At 37.1% G+C, this 17,019-nt stretch overlaps 1 protein-coding gene across 4 annotated transcripts in view; it reads right to left on the bottom strand.

Moving 5' to 3' along the window:
• Window positions 1–1,176: 1,176 nt before the first annotated feature.
• The window catches only part of arhgap17b (Rho GTPase activating protein 17b), a 31,997-nt gene continuing 16,154 nt past the window's right edge, over window positions 1,177–17,019 (bottom strand). Inside the window, exons 10-21 of one of the 4 annotated variants that reach the window (XM_079865571.1) lie at window positions 15,218–15,345; window positions 14,525–14,636; window positions 14,139–14,220; window positions 13,455–13,535; window positions 13,253–13,366; window positions 13,037–13,128; window positions 11,577–11,712; window positions 9,453–9,689; window positions 7,645–7,784; window positions 7,002–7,418; window positions 3,372–3,418; window positions 1,177–1,597 (exon numbers count right to left, since the gene is read on the bottom strand). In XM_079865571.1, the coding sequence (XP_079721697.1) occupies window positions 3,411–3,418; window positions 7,002–7,418; window positions 7,645–7,784; window positions 9,453–9,689; window positions 11,577–11,712; window positions 13,037–13,128; window positions 13,253–13,366; window positions 13,455–13,535; window positions 14,139–14,220; window positions 14,525–14,636; window positions 15,218–15,345 (1,547 nt within the window). In that variant the 3' untranslated portion in view covers window positions 1,177–1,597; window positions 3,372–3,410. The remainder of the gene's footprint in view (window positions 1,598–3,371; window positions 3,419–7,001; window positions 7,419–7,644; window positions 7,785–9,452; window positions 9,690–11,576; window positions 11,713–13,036; window positions 13,129–13,252; window positions 13,367–13,454; window positions 13,536–14,138; window positions 14,221–14,524; window positions 14,637–15,217; window positions 15,346–17,019) is intronic. The other 3 variants (XM_079865570.1, XM_079865573.1, XM_079865572.1) reach the window with 3 other exon arrangements.

The raw sequence follows: 17,019 nt of genomic DNA, 5'->3' as shown, positions 1-17,019 counted from the left end.
AAAAAGTGAATTTTTACAACATTTGTTCATCTGAGGCACTGAAGAATGTGAAGAACAAGAATTCAGAGGCAGGAAATGTGCACACAGATATACATAAGGGGGATAAACAGAAGAAAAACAAAATCAATATGTACAATTAAGAAAGCACATTAAAGAGAACATAACCACAGAAATAAATTGCATAAAGGAATGAACGACTTTTGGCTTTCTAGCTGACGGTTCCTGAGCTTGACAGATCCATAAATCCTTTCATTCACTCGTTCACATTAATGTTGTCAGTGCTGTTTGTGCATTGCATACAACATGATGAAACAAACCCCTAAAGCTCTGACACAGGATCTTTTTAAAGAGCGTCTTTGGTCATTTTGACAATGAACTATTTCATAATAATATGTGCAGGGTTTATTTTAGTGGATCAAAAACTGTTGATAGATGAATCTGATAAATTGATATTGGTGTCCTCCACTAAAAATAAACCTTGTGAAACACAATTACTATTTTTTTTAAACAAATAAACTAATAGAAAACTGACTATAATGCCATAATACAGTCAGTATTGCACCCCAGGACAAATACTTAAAAATACAAATCACACGTATCAAATGAATTGTATCTGTCTAATCATTATTTTTCATTGCGTCAACCTCATTTCAATCCAAATTTTCTATTTCTTTTTTTTAACACAAGTATTAAAAGAGAAAAGGAACAATTAAAATAAATTTGAATAAATGACATTCACCATGATAACCAACATAAACATGAAGTGAAGTGTGGAAGATCAGCCACACAAACTCAGTGATTTGCACATATATGTCGCTTGTTACACAAAACTCAAAGACATTCATATTTGATATTTGAACCCAAATCAGATGTATGCCATTTGTGAATGAAGAATGTTAATATGTGCGTACTGATTTCTTCCCGGCTTACGGTTACAATGAGCCAGCATTGTGGGGACAGAGAGACTCCAGGAAGCTTCTAGACTGTTTATGTTTCATGTATTTTGTGTAAGTGGGACTGTTTCTGCAGGGGCTAAAGGTTAAAGTGGCTATGTTCGGAATAGCATACTACTATACTACTTTTACTGTATGTAGCATGTATACTTTGCATACTTTCTGTATGCTTAGAATATACCCAGATGACCTACTATATATGCACACTGTGCTGGGTGCCGTATCCCATAATGCAATGCATCAACTTGACCTTCCATTTCCAGTGTCGTTTGGACTAGAACTGTTATGACTCATTATTTGATCACGCTTCCAAAAGTTAAGACATGTTTTACTTGAAGAATGCTTAACTATTTATTCATGAGGTAACCGGCATATAAAGAGGTCATGTGACAATGTTTTGTCTCATGTTGGATACGTTCACATCTTTAAAAAACGGTAGGAATATACGGTGCAGTATGCTAGTATTCCATTACGAACATAGCTTTCGATTGGCTGTGTGAAGACTTGACTCCGCCCACCTCACAGGGCGGTGTTTTCTGATTGGTGTTCATCCTCTGAGAGTTTTTCCATGGGTTCATCCTCCTCAAGCTCCGGGACAAGATCCAGCCCTGGTCCCGTAAAAGATCTCTCCTCTCCATCTCCATCTGTGCAATCATAATGCATAGTTTAAGTTTTTAAAAGAAAGTATTTTATCATCTAAAACCTGCCCTTCAGGGAAAATAAGCAATATTTGTGAAACCAAGGATGTATAATTGAACAAGAAGTACTAGAATGTATTTTGTTATATCACTAACATCAATATTAATATTATTTTATTGAATGATAACGTTATGAAAATTGTTTTTAGTTGTGATACAGCCCATTTATATTTAACCAACTACAATACTAATGTTATACATCTTTAAAGGGATAGTTCACTTTGAAATAAAATTTTGGTATGTTTTAGCTTACCTCAAGGGCATCCAAGATGTAGGTGTCTTTGTTTCCGCAGTAGTTTCAATTTTGATATTTTTAGGTCAAACGTTCTTGTCTGTCAGTCATTTAATGCAGGTCTGTGGTCACTGTCTCAAAGAGCATGCACAGAGAAGTCCAAATTAAAACAATTCCCCATCGTAAGTACACATTGATGGCCTAAGACACGAAACGAGCGGTTTGTGTGAGAAAACGAACAGTATTTATATCGTTTTTACCTCTTGTACACAACCACGTCCAAGTGATCTGAGGGCGCGCGCGCATCCTGGTGTGTGAAGTGTGCGCAGACGGGTGCATAGATATATACACTAGATGTCGCCTTAAAGACATTCGTTCCAATGAACTGCCGTAGACAAGGCGGCATCTGGTGTGTATATCTATATCACACACCAGGATGCGCGCGCGCCCTCAGATCACTTGGACGTGGCTGTGTATAAGAGGTAAAAACAATATAAATACTGTTCGTTTTCTCACACAAACCGCTCGTTTCGTGTCTTAGGCCATCAATGTGTACTTACGATGGGGAATTGTTTTAATTTGGACTTCTCTGTGCATGCTCTTTGAAACAGTGACCACAGACCTGCATTATATGACTGACAGACAAGAACGGTTTGACCTAAAAATATCAAAATTGAAACTACTGCAGAAACAAAGACACCCACATCTTGGATGCCCTTGAGGTAAGCTAGAACATACCAACATTTAATTTCAAAGTGAACTATCCCTTTAATATCCAAATATGATCAAATATCCACTATTGTTCACAAGTTTGGGGTCAGTAAGATTTTTACGTCTCATGCTCGCCAAGGCTGCATTTATTTTAACAAAAAAACTGTAGAAACTTAAATATTATTACTATCTAAAATAACTATTTTTATTTGAATATAGAGTAAAATGTAATTTATTCCTGTGATCAAAGCTGAATTTCCAGCATCATTACTCCAGTCTTCAGTGTCACATAATCTTCTGCTATGCTGATTTGCTGCTCAAGAAACATTTATTTTTATTATCAATGTTGAAAAGTTATATTTAATATATTTGAATATTCAATACATTTTTCAATACAAGGTTCAAAAGAATGTATAAATATTTTGTATTCTTGCATTACAAAGAGTCAATTTTGATCAATTAAATATGTCCTGTACTTTAATAAAAGTTCTTTCAGCAGAAAAATAAATAAAACTGACCCCAAACAAACAAAAAAAACTTCACTAATGTTAAATAACAGTATCTATGGCACAGTTAACATTCACCCTGCAGAAGCAGCCGAGGTTCATGTTTAGTTGCAGAAAGCATGTGCTGGCACACTGGTTAGGCAGGTTGTCATGCATTAACTTGCTGTTAGTCGGGTTAAACAGCCACCGGGACGGCTGCTGCTGTGCAGAAAGCGTTCAGACACACAGACTGAGCTCAGAAAACATCGACGGATACGCCCAGAGTTCTTACCATCGCCTGTCACTCAAACCACACCTCACAGGCAGAAGATCACACATCTGTAACAGTGCAACAACGTCAATGTTCAAAGTCAATCACTGATGATGACCAACCACCAGCAAAGTGAAGCCAATCATCATTCAGATGGCTGTGAACTTCCATAAACACAATCAATCACAATCTAGTGACCTTTAAAAGTCAACATGAATGGGTCTGCAACTCATTTTACTTCTGTAATGTGTCAAAATAAGTGGATTATGTAAAGTTGCAAATATACTGTACAGTTTAAAAGTTTGGAATAAATAAAGGTGCAGTGTGTAATATTGCCAGCTAGTGGCTGAAATGGGTACTGCAGTGCAAATTCACAATATCCTCAGATTCAACGCGGGTTGCCAGATTTAGGACACGCCGAGCACAATGAACAATGGAAGGCAGGCAAGTTGAGGAGTTGTTTTATACGCGGTTTAATACGCTCCGTATATAGAGATTTTTAGATGGATGCCGAGAGTTTATAGGTCCGGTGGAATCTGCAATCTCTGACCCAGTTTGTTTTTATGCCCTGTTTTCCACCAACTGGCAACCCGTGGTGTCGAGGATCACACAGACCAAAGCGAAAACAGACATTCCGACACGGAATGCACATTACAATACAGTAATAACAGCAATATTGTGAAATATTATTACAATTTACAGTAACTATTTTCTATTTTAATATATTTTGAAAGCTGTATTTTCAGCATCATTACTCCAGTCTTCAGTGTCACATGATCCTTCAGAAATCATTCTAATATGATGATTTGATGCTCAAGAGTTGCTCATTGTGAGATAAAAAGTACAAATTATCTTTTAAAATGTTTTATTCTGTGGCAGAAACGTGCTTCCATAGAAAACAGTTGTGCTGCTTCATATTTTTGTGGAAACCGTGATACAGGATTCTTTAATGAAGAGAAAGTTCAATAAACAGCCTTTGTTTGAAATTTAAATATTTTGTAACATTATAAATGTCTTTACTGTCACTTTCGAGCAATTAGGTGCATCCCTGCTGAATAAAAGTATAACATTTTTAAAAGAAAAAAAATCTTAAAGCAGCACAACTGTTTTCAGCATTGATAATATGTTTCTTAAGCATCAAATCATCATATTAGACTGACTTCTAAATGATCATGTGACACCCAAGGAGTAATAATGCTGAAAATACAGCCTTACCATCACAGGAATAAATTACTTTTTTAAAGTATATTAATATAGAAAACAGTTATTTTAAATGGTAATATCACCATATTGCTGTTTTTACTCTATTTTGCCTTGGTGAGTAGAAGAGATTTCTTTCAAAAACTTTCAAAAATCCAAACTTTTGACCTGTAGTGCAACGTGCTAATCAAGACCAGGAACGTGTATTAGGAAAGTAAACAGACTTCATGTTGACTTTTCGTTTTCGGATGAAGGTCTGATGCCGACGAACCATCAGAAAGTGTGTCATTAAACACTAGAAGTGGTGATTTCTTTAAACAGTGCTGATGCATGATTCACGCTGGTGGGAATGTCACTGAAGCGTCCGCCGTGAACGTGGCAGCAGAAGCAATGCAGTAAACCAGGAGATCCTGAACCTCACGCCAAACTGTGAAAGACTCTGGGCAGCTGCTGATATTTCCACAACCACTGGAAACGGTTCATCGATCGCAGCATGTGGTTTCACTGACCCAAACTTACGACTAAGATTATTACACACGACGCATCCTACAGAGAGGCCAATGATGACATCTGTTGTTATAAGGGATAAATGTGAAATCCAGATAAGGAGATATGTGTGTGTGACTGAAAGAGGATTCAGTAAATATTATTAAACACAAAAAACGAAAGATTTGTGTTCAGCCATGAGCTGAAATAGATTGATAATTAAACATCACAAAGGAGCTGAAGGCATGACGAATGATGATCACTGACTGTCACGGAACATTCCGTTTTAAAGGAACAGAACTCATCTTTTAAATTAAGACTCGAGATTCTTTCTCCCTGTCCTGCTTTGATTTCTTTGGATGCAACTGTGTTTGATTTTCAGAAATGTTCTGTGTCAGGAAGATGAACAGAAGAACAGATCATCTGAGATTCATATGTAAAATAATCGATCACATGACATTAAAGGAATGTTTAATGGTCAGCACAAGTTAAGCTCAATCAACAACATCTGACATTCTGTTGATCATCACAGAAAATCATTCTGACATTCCTCAAGCAGCAGAAATGAACCAGAATCTATAATATCTTTAATAACTGACTTTAGAAACTTCCATTTTAAGTGCATTACCGTGCTTGTTTTACCAATGTTTTATATTTCATTTTTTTATATTATTTTCTACATGCCATGGATGCTGTCTATAGAGTTTAACTTCTATTTAACACGGAACATTCAAATAATTCCGCAACCTTTGCATTGCATATTTAAATGTAAATATTAAATATAAACTAGCCACAACTATACAGTATATAACGCATAAAACAAAGATGTTTGGGCCTGTATTAAAGACCACTGCTGTATGTACTGTTGAACACTCTGTACTCCATTCATCCTGACAGACCTACTGGTGAAAATACAGTTTGTTAACTCTGGATCTGGGGTTGTTTAAAAACTGCAGCTCTCGTCTATAATGACCTGGCATGGACACTGTCGTCTGAAGACAAAGTTCTTTCGTCATGTGAAACGATCCTAATGGAGGGAAACCCTCAGGGCAGCTGTTTGGCAGGGGCTAGCGTTGGGCTTCCTGCCCAATAATGAGCTTTTAATGAGGGACATTATGTACGGACACTGGACACCTGTGGTTTTATACACACTTTAGTTGTAGCTGATTGAGATGTCATAAAGTGAGTAAGCGGCATCCATTGACCGCTTGACATTCCCATAACACTTGCACGGACATGTTGAAATTTTTTTTGTTTTATAGTCGTGTGCATTTGCCCTCAGGAAAAGGATAAAGTTATCTCTGGTACATATATAATTTTTTTTTTTTTTTTTTTCATTACTATTTATTATAATTATATTAGCTATATGATGTACAATATTTTGGTCATATGCTGTGTTTTTATTTTCTAGAAATAAAATAAAATTAATCATTTTATAAATAAAAAATACAATAATTTATTATTTTTATTCATAAATGTATTTTATTATTTATTATAATTATATTAGCTATACAATGTACAGCATTTTTGTCATATTTAATATAAATAAAACTGAATAAAAATATATAAAACACTAAATTAAATATTTATTAAATGTATAAAACACTAAGTTAAATATTTTTGAAAAATATTTATATTTCACTAAATTGAAATATAATTCATTCAAATCCTTAACTATAATTATAAACATTATATAATATTATTTATAAAATAATTTTAAGTATTTCCATTGTTATTTATTATTATTATTATTAATTAGTATTATTATTTGCCAGCCTGTGGAAAAATGTCACAATGTTGCTTTTTTTCATTCATTTCCATCAAACTCCAAAGTTGAATTCTTTTAATACATTTGTTCAACTAACTTCAAGTATGAGCAATAATAAACCTTGTAATAGTAATAATAATACAGATCCAAAAGCAGATATTTGATATAGTGCCAAAAATAAAAGTGCCTATTCTTACCCGAGATGATCTTGGATCCAGAAACACAGACACCATTGGCCCCGTCGCTCGTTGGTTGGGGTGGTGGCGGGCCGGAGGGTTTGGGGCGCGTGCGAGGGGTGGGTCTGGGGCGCGGCAGGGAGCCGGAGGGGTAGGTAGTGAGGGTGGTCTGGGAGCTGTCGTGGGGCGGTGTACCGGGTGGGGTGGGGGTTCTGGGAGGGGACGGGTCTGGTTCTTCAGTGCTCTGGGGAGAAGGCTGGGGAGGAGGTTGAGGAGGAGGGTGACTGGGGGCCTGGATGGCGGTCTGGTTGTTGCGACGGGGTGCGATGCTCGGGACAGAGGGCTGGCCTGGCGTGGGCTGGTTAGGAGCCGTCTTTACGCTCTGAGGTGTGGCAGACGTGGTCTGTTTGGGAGGTGCAGGAGCTTGTTTCTTTGTACCTGAAACAAAGAAATGACAGATCTTGTCAACAATAACAACATGCAATTTAGTTCATTTGAATTACTTTCCACACACTATTAAGATGAAAAAAGCAAATGTGAGATAAAAGCCACAGCTTTACTGAGAAACGGGAAATGTTTCGCTCACAACATGACCTCGGCGCTGAAGGAGGCCACGTCGTGATCAAAACGTTTGCCATCTGGGATAAGGGCGATTAAGACTCACCTCTGCGCACCATGAACGGACTGGGGCCCTTGGGACCTGAGGTAGGGGTCCCCAAATTCAGCGGAGCGGGTGTCCCACTCGAACCTCCCGGTCCGTTCCTCACGGCTGGAGGTGTGGTCGCAGGTTCTCGAGTCATGTTACTGGGGAGGGAAGAAAAGCAGGGAACTCATATCATGGGATTACATTACAGATCAGTTAACATGCAGGGAATTAACATGTAGTGGTCCAAGTTGAGTTAATGACTTGCACGGAAAAATTAATACTGATGCCATAAGGAAAAACTGTTAGCATAATTAGAAGTGTTTTTTTCTGCATGCAGTGCATCTTTTCCACTATAGAAAGAATAAGCAATTGAGCAAGACAAGGCAGGACACACAAACTCGAGCAACAGAGAATATTCTACAGAAAAGATATGGAGAGAAAGACTAGAAGGATTTTTGCCCTGACCAGGATGAAATACTGTGACGGCATGATCGTTTGAAGAATCATCCTTGACTTGCATTTTGAGAGGCGTTTGTCTGAATCCTTCCAATTTGAAAATCAATATAGGTTGGGGGAACTCTTCTTTTAAAAGTATTATGGATAAAATATTGGGGGGGAAACAATAATAAATTATAACCACCAATAATAACTGATTAATCACATGATTTCCAACCAGTCTTTAGAAAGCAGAATAAAATGATTGAATAAAATAAATGATATAATACTTCATTTTTAATTGAATAATTGAACACTATTTTTCTTGGAACAGACCCCACTTGTAACCTCTTCATCCCAGTTTAGAAACCCTTCATACAGCCTATTATTTGGGCCTGAGGGCTACCCATAAAAATTTTGTCCCGGGCCTTTGTGTATTTTCGCGACGACACTGTCAGGATAAATCCAGGGTAAAATGTCTTGACCAAGGGTACAAGTGTGATAGTTTATTAGACTGGGTAAACCCAGCCTGATCTGCTGGCGATTTGATTTCGCCCTGCAGCTCAGGTTGGAAACCTGTGCATTTATCTATCCTGCTTCCGTTACAAATTTGAAGGGACCAATCACAAACTGGGTTATCCACCTAGAGCGCTATTGGTGGGTTTAAACCAATCCAATTCCTTTTATCCTCTCGACGATGCTCACTGGCTTCTTTTTAGCAAACAAATCTCTCGAGTGTGTGTAAATACCACTAACTTTCATGTTTTTTTTTTTGCACAACCTGCAAAAATCGCTCGATTCCATTGCTGCTTCTGCAAACCGCTGATCAACACGTTTGGTTACACGTTTCCTGCCTGGAGTTTTCGCGTCGCTCTGCAAAGTACGTCACCCGGATCGTTGGTCTGATTGGTTGAAGGACTATCCAATTGCGTACAGAGTCATTTGAACTACGCCCGTTGATCACGCCTCTTGTGCAGGAGAAAATACAGAGCAGACTCTCCAGACCAATGTTCAATGATTGAGCTTGATCTGGTCATAGCCAGACTAATAGTTTATAGCTGTAACAGTGATAATTTTCAGATTTTTAAAAGCGTTTCAAATAAAGAAACATGAGAATTTCACAAAGAGTCAATGTGCATGACACAGAAACAAATGACGGCATTTGATTATTGCCAACCCGGGTATCTTGAAATGTTTGCAAACCTTCTTCTGTGATTGTACCCAATTGATGGCAATTCGATTGTTTTTAAAGCAGCGTTTTGAAGCAATAATCAAGTCAGCGGCACAAAACGATGTGCACACAACACACAGATTTTGGCGGGCGGCTCCTGACATCTGGCAGCGGATGGCATGGTGAGGTAGAGGGACTTTACGGTCGCACCAATCCTTACCTGTTCTCCGCAGCAGGGTTCTGCTGAACTAAAGGCTGCTGCATCTGAGACACCACAGCTCCCGCCTGCCCAGCCTCCAGACCCCTGCCACTGGGCGACTGAGGGGAGGGCTCAAACACGGGAACCCCCCCGGCGTCAATGGGAGGGAGAGGGGGCTGGAAGTTAGGCGTGGAGTGCTGCTTTTTATATATTGTGCCAGCTTTACGAGGGATGATTTCCGGCTGTTTGTTAGCAGGGCTACAGGGAAGAGGGGAGACAGTATGAAACACTCACACTAGAGAGGGACAGTGGGGTATTAGTCTCCACAGAAGGGAAGGAGGAGAAGGACAGGACCACCACCTGACCACTGGGACAGCAACCAGAGAGAGATATTGGGAATGGTTGAGATTTTAAATTGTTTTTAGAATTTAGCGCATTTTCAACATATTCTTTTTTCAAAAATATATCAAATGAATTCATTATACATATATAAGTTGCATAGTTTTGTCAGTAGGTTTTAAGTAGGACTATGAGTAGGTCATTTGAATCATTCACTCAACCAATTTATTCAAAAAACATGGATTCATTTAGGAACAAAACAAGTCTTTATGACTAGGTCATTTGAATCATTCACTCAACCAATTCGTTCAAAAACGGGGATTCATTTAGGATCGCCACTACTTTGTGTTGCCCACAATGGTTGACTTCATGTGGAACTACTTTTGTTGACAGAGCAAAATTAGCCAATATATAGTACAATACACACTATGCAATGTAATGTTGTATCCTTAAATAAAATAAAAAAACTGGGTAAGTGTAATCCTTTACAAGGTTCATTAGTTAAAATGAACTAAGAATGAACAATACTTCTTCAGCATTTATTAATTTTAGTTAATAATAATTTCAACATTTACTAATACGTCATTAAATTCAAAGGTTGTATTTGTTAACATTAGTTAATGCACTGTGAACTAACATGAGAAAACAATGAACTGCTGTATTTTTATTAACTAACATTAACAAAGATTAATAAATACTGTAAAAAATGTATTGCTCATTGTTAGGTCATGTTAGTAAATACATTAACTAATGAAGCTTATTGTAAAGTGTTACCAAAAACTGTATAAATAAGGTATATTTACGTCAGTAAATGACACAAACTTTGACACATTTAAGTATTTTTCCACGAAATTTAATTTCAAAACCTAGCTTAATTTTTTTTTTGCATGCTAAGATTTATACCATAGTGCAAAAATGAAGCAGTCATTCATTAATGAAGCATTAATCAATTTTGTTATTGTTAACTAGAACAATAAAAAAAAAACGCTGAAATTTAATAAACAAAACAATAAAAATGACAAAAGCGCATAGCAAATTGACTAAAAATTCAACTAAGTAGTGCATAGCAAAATGACTAAAAATTAAACTAAGTAAAACAGAAAAGCTAAATTCAAAATATGAAGTGCTATATTAGTATATAAATAATACTTAAATAACACTGACATTAATTTAGTTTATTAATGAAGCAGTCAAATCTCTTTTAGAGAGGCTGTGACATTCCCCTGAAAGGACTGTCCAGTACCTGAAGCACAAGAACGTTCACATTTTCAAGCTCAGAATTATTTTGGCATGATCGCCTGCGGGACAAGACAGGAGCTGTTTGACTCATTCTGAACATACCAAGCTTATAAGAGCGGGTCTGAACACTTTCTGCTCATACGCTCACTGGATAACTAGAATTGGAATTACTGCAATACAAATAATAACCTTTTATTCCGACAGATGCTGAATTAGTGTTTTGGAAACCACATCAAAAAGTTTTTTTTTTCTCTGACTTTGGCACCAAGTTCATGATCATGAAATATATCAATAATGCGTTTATACATAGCTATGAGCATACATTTATTTCAGAAAGCATACAAATAAGCAACGGTTGACAAAAAAACAAAAACAAAAGAAAAGCAAAGCAAAACCAAAAAATGAGGAAAAAACACAGAAAAAGTTGCATGTGTCATTTGAAATGAACAGGTCTAAACAGCCCCCAGCTCTGCTTGGACTGTGACGGACTCACTGGCCACTACATATGACGCGGACACTACTGTGGAGCTGGAGTCATGTCTGTAAACGCGAGGGTAAGACTTGTACCTGTCTTTGCGGGGAGTGTCAGAATCGAACGAGCTCTGGCTGCCTGGGCGCCTCCTGTCTATGGATCCGGCTTCGGAGTCAGGGGTACCCGGGCACCCAGGCATGGAAAACATGCCTGAGACGTTGAAGTCCACATCTGAAGAGCAAAAGAGCAAAGGCTATGAATAAACAGCCATGACTGAGTGAAAGTAAGGAGTTCTTAAACAGGACAAGCTCAGTTCCAAACCCTAGTGAGCTGCCTATTTTGGCAACATTTTTAGACATTTTAGGCCAAAATTAGCCGGGGAAAATATGCTGCCTTGTTTTGACCCAATCTGAAGCAGTATTGCTTGAAGGTTTTATGGATAATGCGTTGTTATAGCTAACTGGAACTACAAACTAAAACATTTTTGGTCATTTAAATAATGAAGCAGACATAAAATAAAATATTAGATGAACAACTTAAACTTAAAAATTTGAATGGAAATTAGAAATGTAATGAAGTAAGTTTAAGCTGAAGTACTGAAATTGCTAAAACTAAAGATATATTAAATATTTAAAAAACAAATTAAAAATTATCTGATAAACCTGGTATTGTATATTACAAATATTGGTTATTTTCTTCATCTTTTGTAAGTTGCTTTGGATAAAAGCATCTGCTAAATGCATAAATGTAAATGTATAAAACTAAAAGTTGATTCAAAATATGAATGAATACTATAATAATAATCTCAGCAAAAATCATTATCTTCATTATATCCAAGATGAAGAGAATGAAGTGGTGAAGCATCGGTTGATTATCGATATTCAGTTCTGAAAAGTATTGATAAAATAGTTCTAATTAAATGTAATATTTATGAACTCATCAAGTCAATAGTTTAGACACATGCTAGATCATGCATGTGAGATCAATTAGACCATTGCTGCAAAATTTTACTTTGCTGAATATGTTTTACAGGTATATGATAATTTACATAATAATTTACAGTCGGGTTAGAACATTTCCAAGTTGGGAATCCAACTTTAAGTGTCACTTTAGGTTTCAAGTAGGAAGCTGGAAATTCCTGGTTTGAAATTTCCGAGCTGGAAAAGGCAGGAATGGAATGCAGCATAAATCGGAAACAACTGTGAGCATTAGTCAAGTCTGAAGTGCGTTTCTTATGAGGTTGCATCACAGTTAGGATGTTGTCTTGTAAGGAGCCTGCCTATATCTAGTCAAGTCAAGTCACTTCACCTTTATTTATTTAGCTCTTTATACAATACAGATTGCTTCAAAGCAGCTTCACAATAATAAACATGAAATTAACAACCACTGACACAAACTTCATTCATCAAATTTTAATTCTAAATAAAAATCAGCTGAAGTCAGTTCAATAACTGCATACAATTCTAGCAGTTCTCAACCTTTCTGACTCCTAGGCCCCCATAGTCTAAGACAAAGTTTGAAAATGGAGCAGAGCTACAGCCAATGGTAGTCTTACCTTCTGGAAAGAACCAGCTTGAATGGTTGATCATCAGTTCTATTATTGACACGACATGGACGGAAGTAGTGGCTGCCATTTCAGAGAGGCTTCTAGGAGAAGAAAAAAAACTGTAACATGTCAAGCTGCTCCACAAGAAGCATCAAAAAGGTCATTTAATCCTAACAATTGTATATAAACAAAGCAATTTGGGAAAGCATTGCGTGCAAATCTCACCCCTCCATTTTGGCCCACAGCAAATTGGGGCCCAGTACGATGGAGATGTTGCTCGCAGTCATCTTGTTGACGTCGCTTTCCAGAGCAAGCTTGGCAAGAAACTTCACCAGGTACCTTCACAGACATGGATTAGCATGTTACCATCATAATAGTTTGTTAAAGGTCAATGCTAAAAGTTAGTTCGATGGAGTGACAAGCAGACCTAAAATTGTTTTTGTTGGGCTTTGGTAACATGTCACACACCACCCACAGCGCCTGAAGCCTCTTATCAGAGTCAGAAATACTGCAGACGAGAGAAAAACAAGAGAGAATGTACACAATAAAAACTAAGTTTCAAATCTGAAACACCTTCATCAATATAATTTCTAATACTCTTAAATTCCCATACTGTTTAATCAGCATCACATTAGCATGGGTGTCATTTTTCATAGACGTTTTCTTTAGGATTTAGAGATAGAATTGAATTTCACAAGAACTGGGCACATTCTTTTGGCCATATTTCAAGCCTGACAGCCTTTGAAAAACTTTGATGTCAATCATTTGAAACACAGAGACACTTCCAAGATAATTCCACTTTACAATCCAGATCCAGTTGCAAAGCAATCGTCTTCCAGTTGAAAGGACAAATCGAACACATGAGCTTATGACTGCTGACGTCAACTCTCTACCCTACTTGACTCCCCCCTCTACCTCATTTTCTGAGGTACGAATATAAATGATTATATCATGTCACCTATTTATGATCCTTGTTGATTAACGTTGAATGCTGCCTGAGGACTTCTGTTATGTTAATGGACACCGCACTCAAAAACTGGGAGAGATTCACTTAAAAAAACAATATTTTCTTCTGAAGTCATGGATCTTGGTGTATGTGAATGTGCTTTACTTTGAGGCTTGAATCCACTCTTCATACAGCTGGTAGGTCATCAGAGGTTCAGGCAGCTCCCTCAGGTAAGATTTGAGGGCTCCTAAATAATCATGAGAAAAGAAACCCAACATCAAATGCATTTGCAAGCCCTCGATTGTGTTTGAACATGACTTGTAAAGAGTTACAAATATGGCTCTAGTTGTGGTACTCTTAACACTGGTGACAGAAATAGCTCAGTGCCAATATCCTGTTTTTATAATCAGCTACACAACCAAGCATGGTTTAAAATAAAACAAATCAAGTCTTGTTTTCATTTTGGGAAGTCCTTCTAAATGCAGAAATGACATTTTAGCTCTTTAGCTAGCTGTACCTCAACAACTCAATTTATGAAAAACGGCATGTACCAGCGACAGCGTGAGGGTCCGAGTAAAACTCCTCCAGTTGGGAAGTGGAACAGTCCAGTGCCGCCTTTAACTTCTTCAGTTTAGAGGCTCCAGCAGCGATACGGAACAAACCCTGGCATGAAAGCAAATGTTGTAAACACACAAGACCTTTGCAGCGAACAGTAAAATATAAACTGATTTGCTTGTGTGTGAAAATGACTGAAAACACAGTTTTCGGATGTGTCAGTGATGGTTTCGCAGGGAAACGATTGTCTCCTTTCACTGCTATTATTAGTCTGGGTTTGGCCAAGAAGGAGAAGTGAACAAATAGACGTCTGTAACACGGATACACTGCTATCTCTCTCTATCTCTCTCTCTTTCCAACTGTGTCTCTCTATCTATCTGTCTGTCTATCTATCTATCAGAGAAAAAAGGAAGGCTTGATATTTTTAAACTCATAAAATGTTAACTTGCAACCCTCCTTCATTTGTATTCTGACAACTGTGCAACTTTATTTTTTTAAATGCATGTCAAATGTCATTCATCCTTTTAAAACTGGTTCTGTATAAAGTGCCCTTTGCTAAATATTTGAAAGACAGAAGGATTGAGCCCTTCCCTGAAAATGACCACCCTCTGCCACTGTGTATGCAGTAATGTGCATCAACTTCCCCGTCATGTCATCTGATCTGTGTGTTGTTTGACAGTGTGAGATACCTCTTCCTGCATGCCGGTCTCCAGCAGCATCATGACGCAGGCCTCTATGGGCAGAGCGATCTCTCTGCTAGTGCGCTTCAGATGTTCCTCCAGAGCTGTGCCAAACGCTGGCTTCTCTATCCATTTATCTATGCCAGATCACGAGACAGAGTGAGAATGATTTGAGTTATGGCAGGATACATTTAAGAATCATCACCAGGTGTGTGTGTAACACTGATTCTGTTAGACAGGATGATTTGCCGAGTGAAACAGGATACATTACAGTGCCGGCCAACAGGAAGCTTTGAAAGAGAAAGAATGATTCATATCTTGATGACTGGCCAGATCGCTGGGTGCATATCAAAAAACCAGTCAAGAACATGTCTGGGTCATATTTCACCCCAAAATCAAAAAGAAAATCTGTCTGTCTGTCTATCTATCTGTCTGTCTGAATTTTAATCTCATTACTGTAATGTGAAAAATATATTAATAATTCTAATTATAAATTAAATATACAGTATTTCAACAAAGTACTGCCAGTGCAGTTAAAGCAGATTATTTTTCATTATGAGAATATATACTGTAATGACAATAATCATTGTGAAAAATGACAACTAAAAAAAATTAAATCAAAAGTAAAATGTCTAAACAAATGACAATAAGAATTTGGGGGGAAAATGTGCCTAATTGTCATGAATATAAATGTCACAAATGCCAAAAAGCTTACTTTATTTAGGCAATATAGGCTACATTCGAGTGAATATGACTATAAATAAATAAAATCAAGCTTTTATTCAATTACTGTGATATGAAAAATATATATACTAATAAACTGACAATATAATAAATTAATATTAATTTACAATATAATTATAAATTATGCATAATTTTAAGCATTCTTTATATATATATTTTACTGCCTTTTTTATTTTACTGAGGTTATTTTGCATTATACTAATAAGATTTGGAGGGGAAAATGTCCCCCTCTATAAAGATATGGGACTTCCTGCTTAGAATGACGCAAAATGACGATTTTTGCGTCACTGTAAGCAGGAACTGCAACACTGAAATCCTTATTTCTCCCGTCTCAGGGGAAAATAAGGGAGTAATGCACGACCATTCAAAAATATGACTGGGTTTCTAACGATACAAGGCTTGATGCAAATGGGTGAAGTGTCCCTTTAATATTATTGTAACAATAATGTCACAATACAAAAAAACGCTTACTTATTTTTGGGTGAAATATGCACTAGCGAATATGTTTTGGACAGATTTTGTGAGATTCACCCTTTTAGTTTATAAGTTGATAACTGTGTAGTTTATAAGATCAGATAACTGTTGACCGTTTCAGCACACACATCACTCCATAATACACTCTGTGTTTAATTGTTATTAAAGGGTTAGTTCATCCAACTCACGTTCACGTCTGCTCTCGTGTCAACACAACACGTATGCGTCGTGGTGCTCTTGTGAACGGACGTTGGAGATTAATATTTTGTAAATTAAGTAGTAAATTATGTTTTTTTGTGCAAACAAAGCACTCACGTCGCTTTATAAAATGAAGGTTAAACCACTGGAGTCACATGGATTAATTCCATGATGTCTTTACAAGCTTTCTGAGGCTTGAAATTGGTAGTTGCGTAGGCTGTCAATGGAGAGACGGAAATCTCTCAAATTTTTCACTAAAAAAGATCTTAATTTGCATTCTGAAGATGAACGAAAGTCTTATGCGTTTGGAACGACATGAGGGTGAATAATTAATGACAGAATTTTTATTTTTGGGTGAACTAACCCTTTAATAAGGCCATGATTTCATAAGTGCT

Source organism: Squalius cephalus, assembly GCF_949319135.1.
Source record: "Squalius cephalus genome assembly, chromosome: 1".
In the NCBI taxonomy this organism is placed as follows: Eukaryota; Metazoa; Chordata; class Actinopteri; order Cypriniformes; family Leuciscidae; genus Squalius; species Squalius cephalus.
This window is presented reverse-complemented; position numbering and strand designations above follow the sequence as displayed.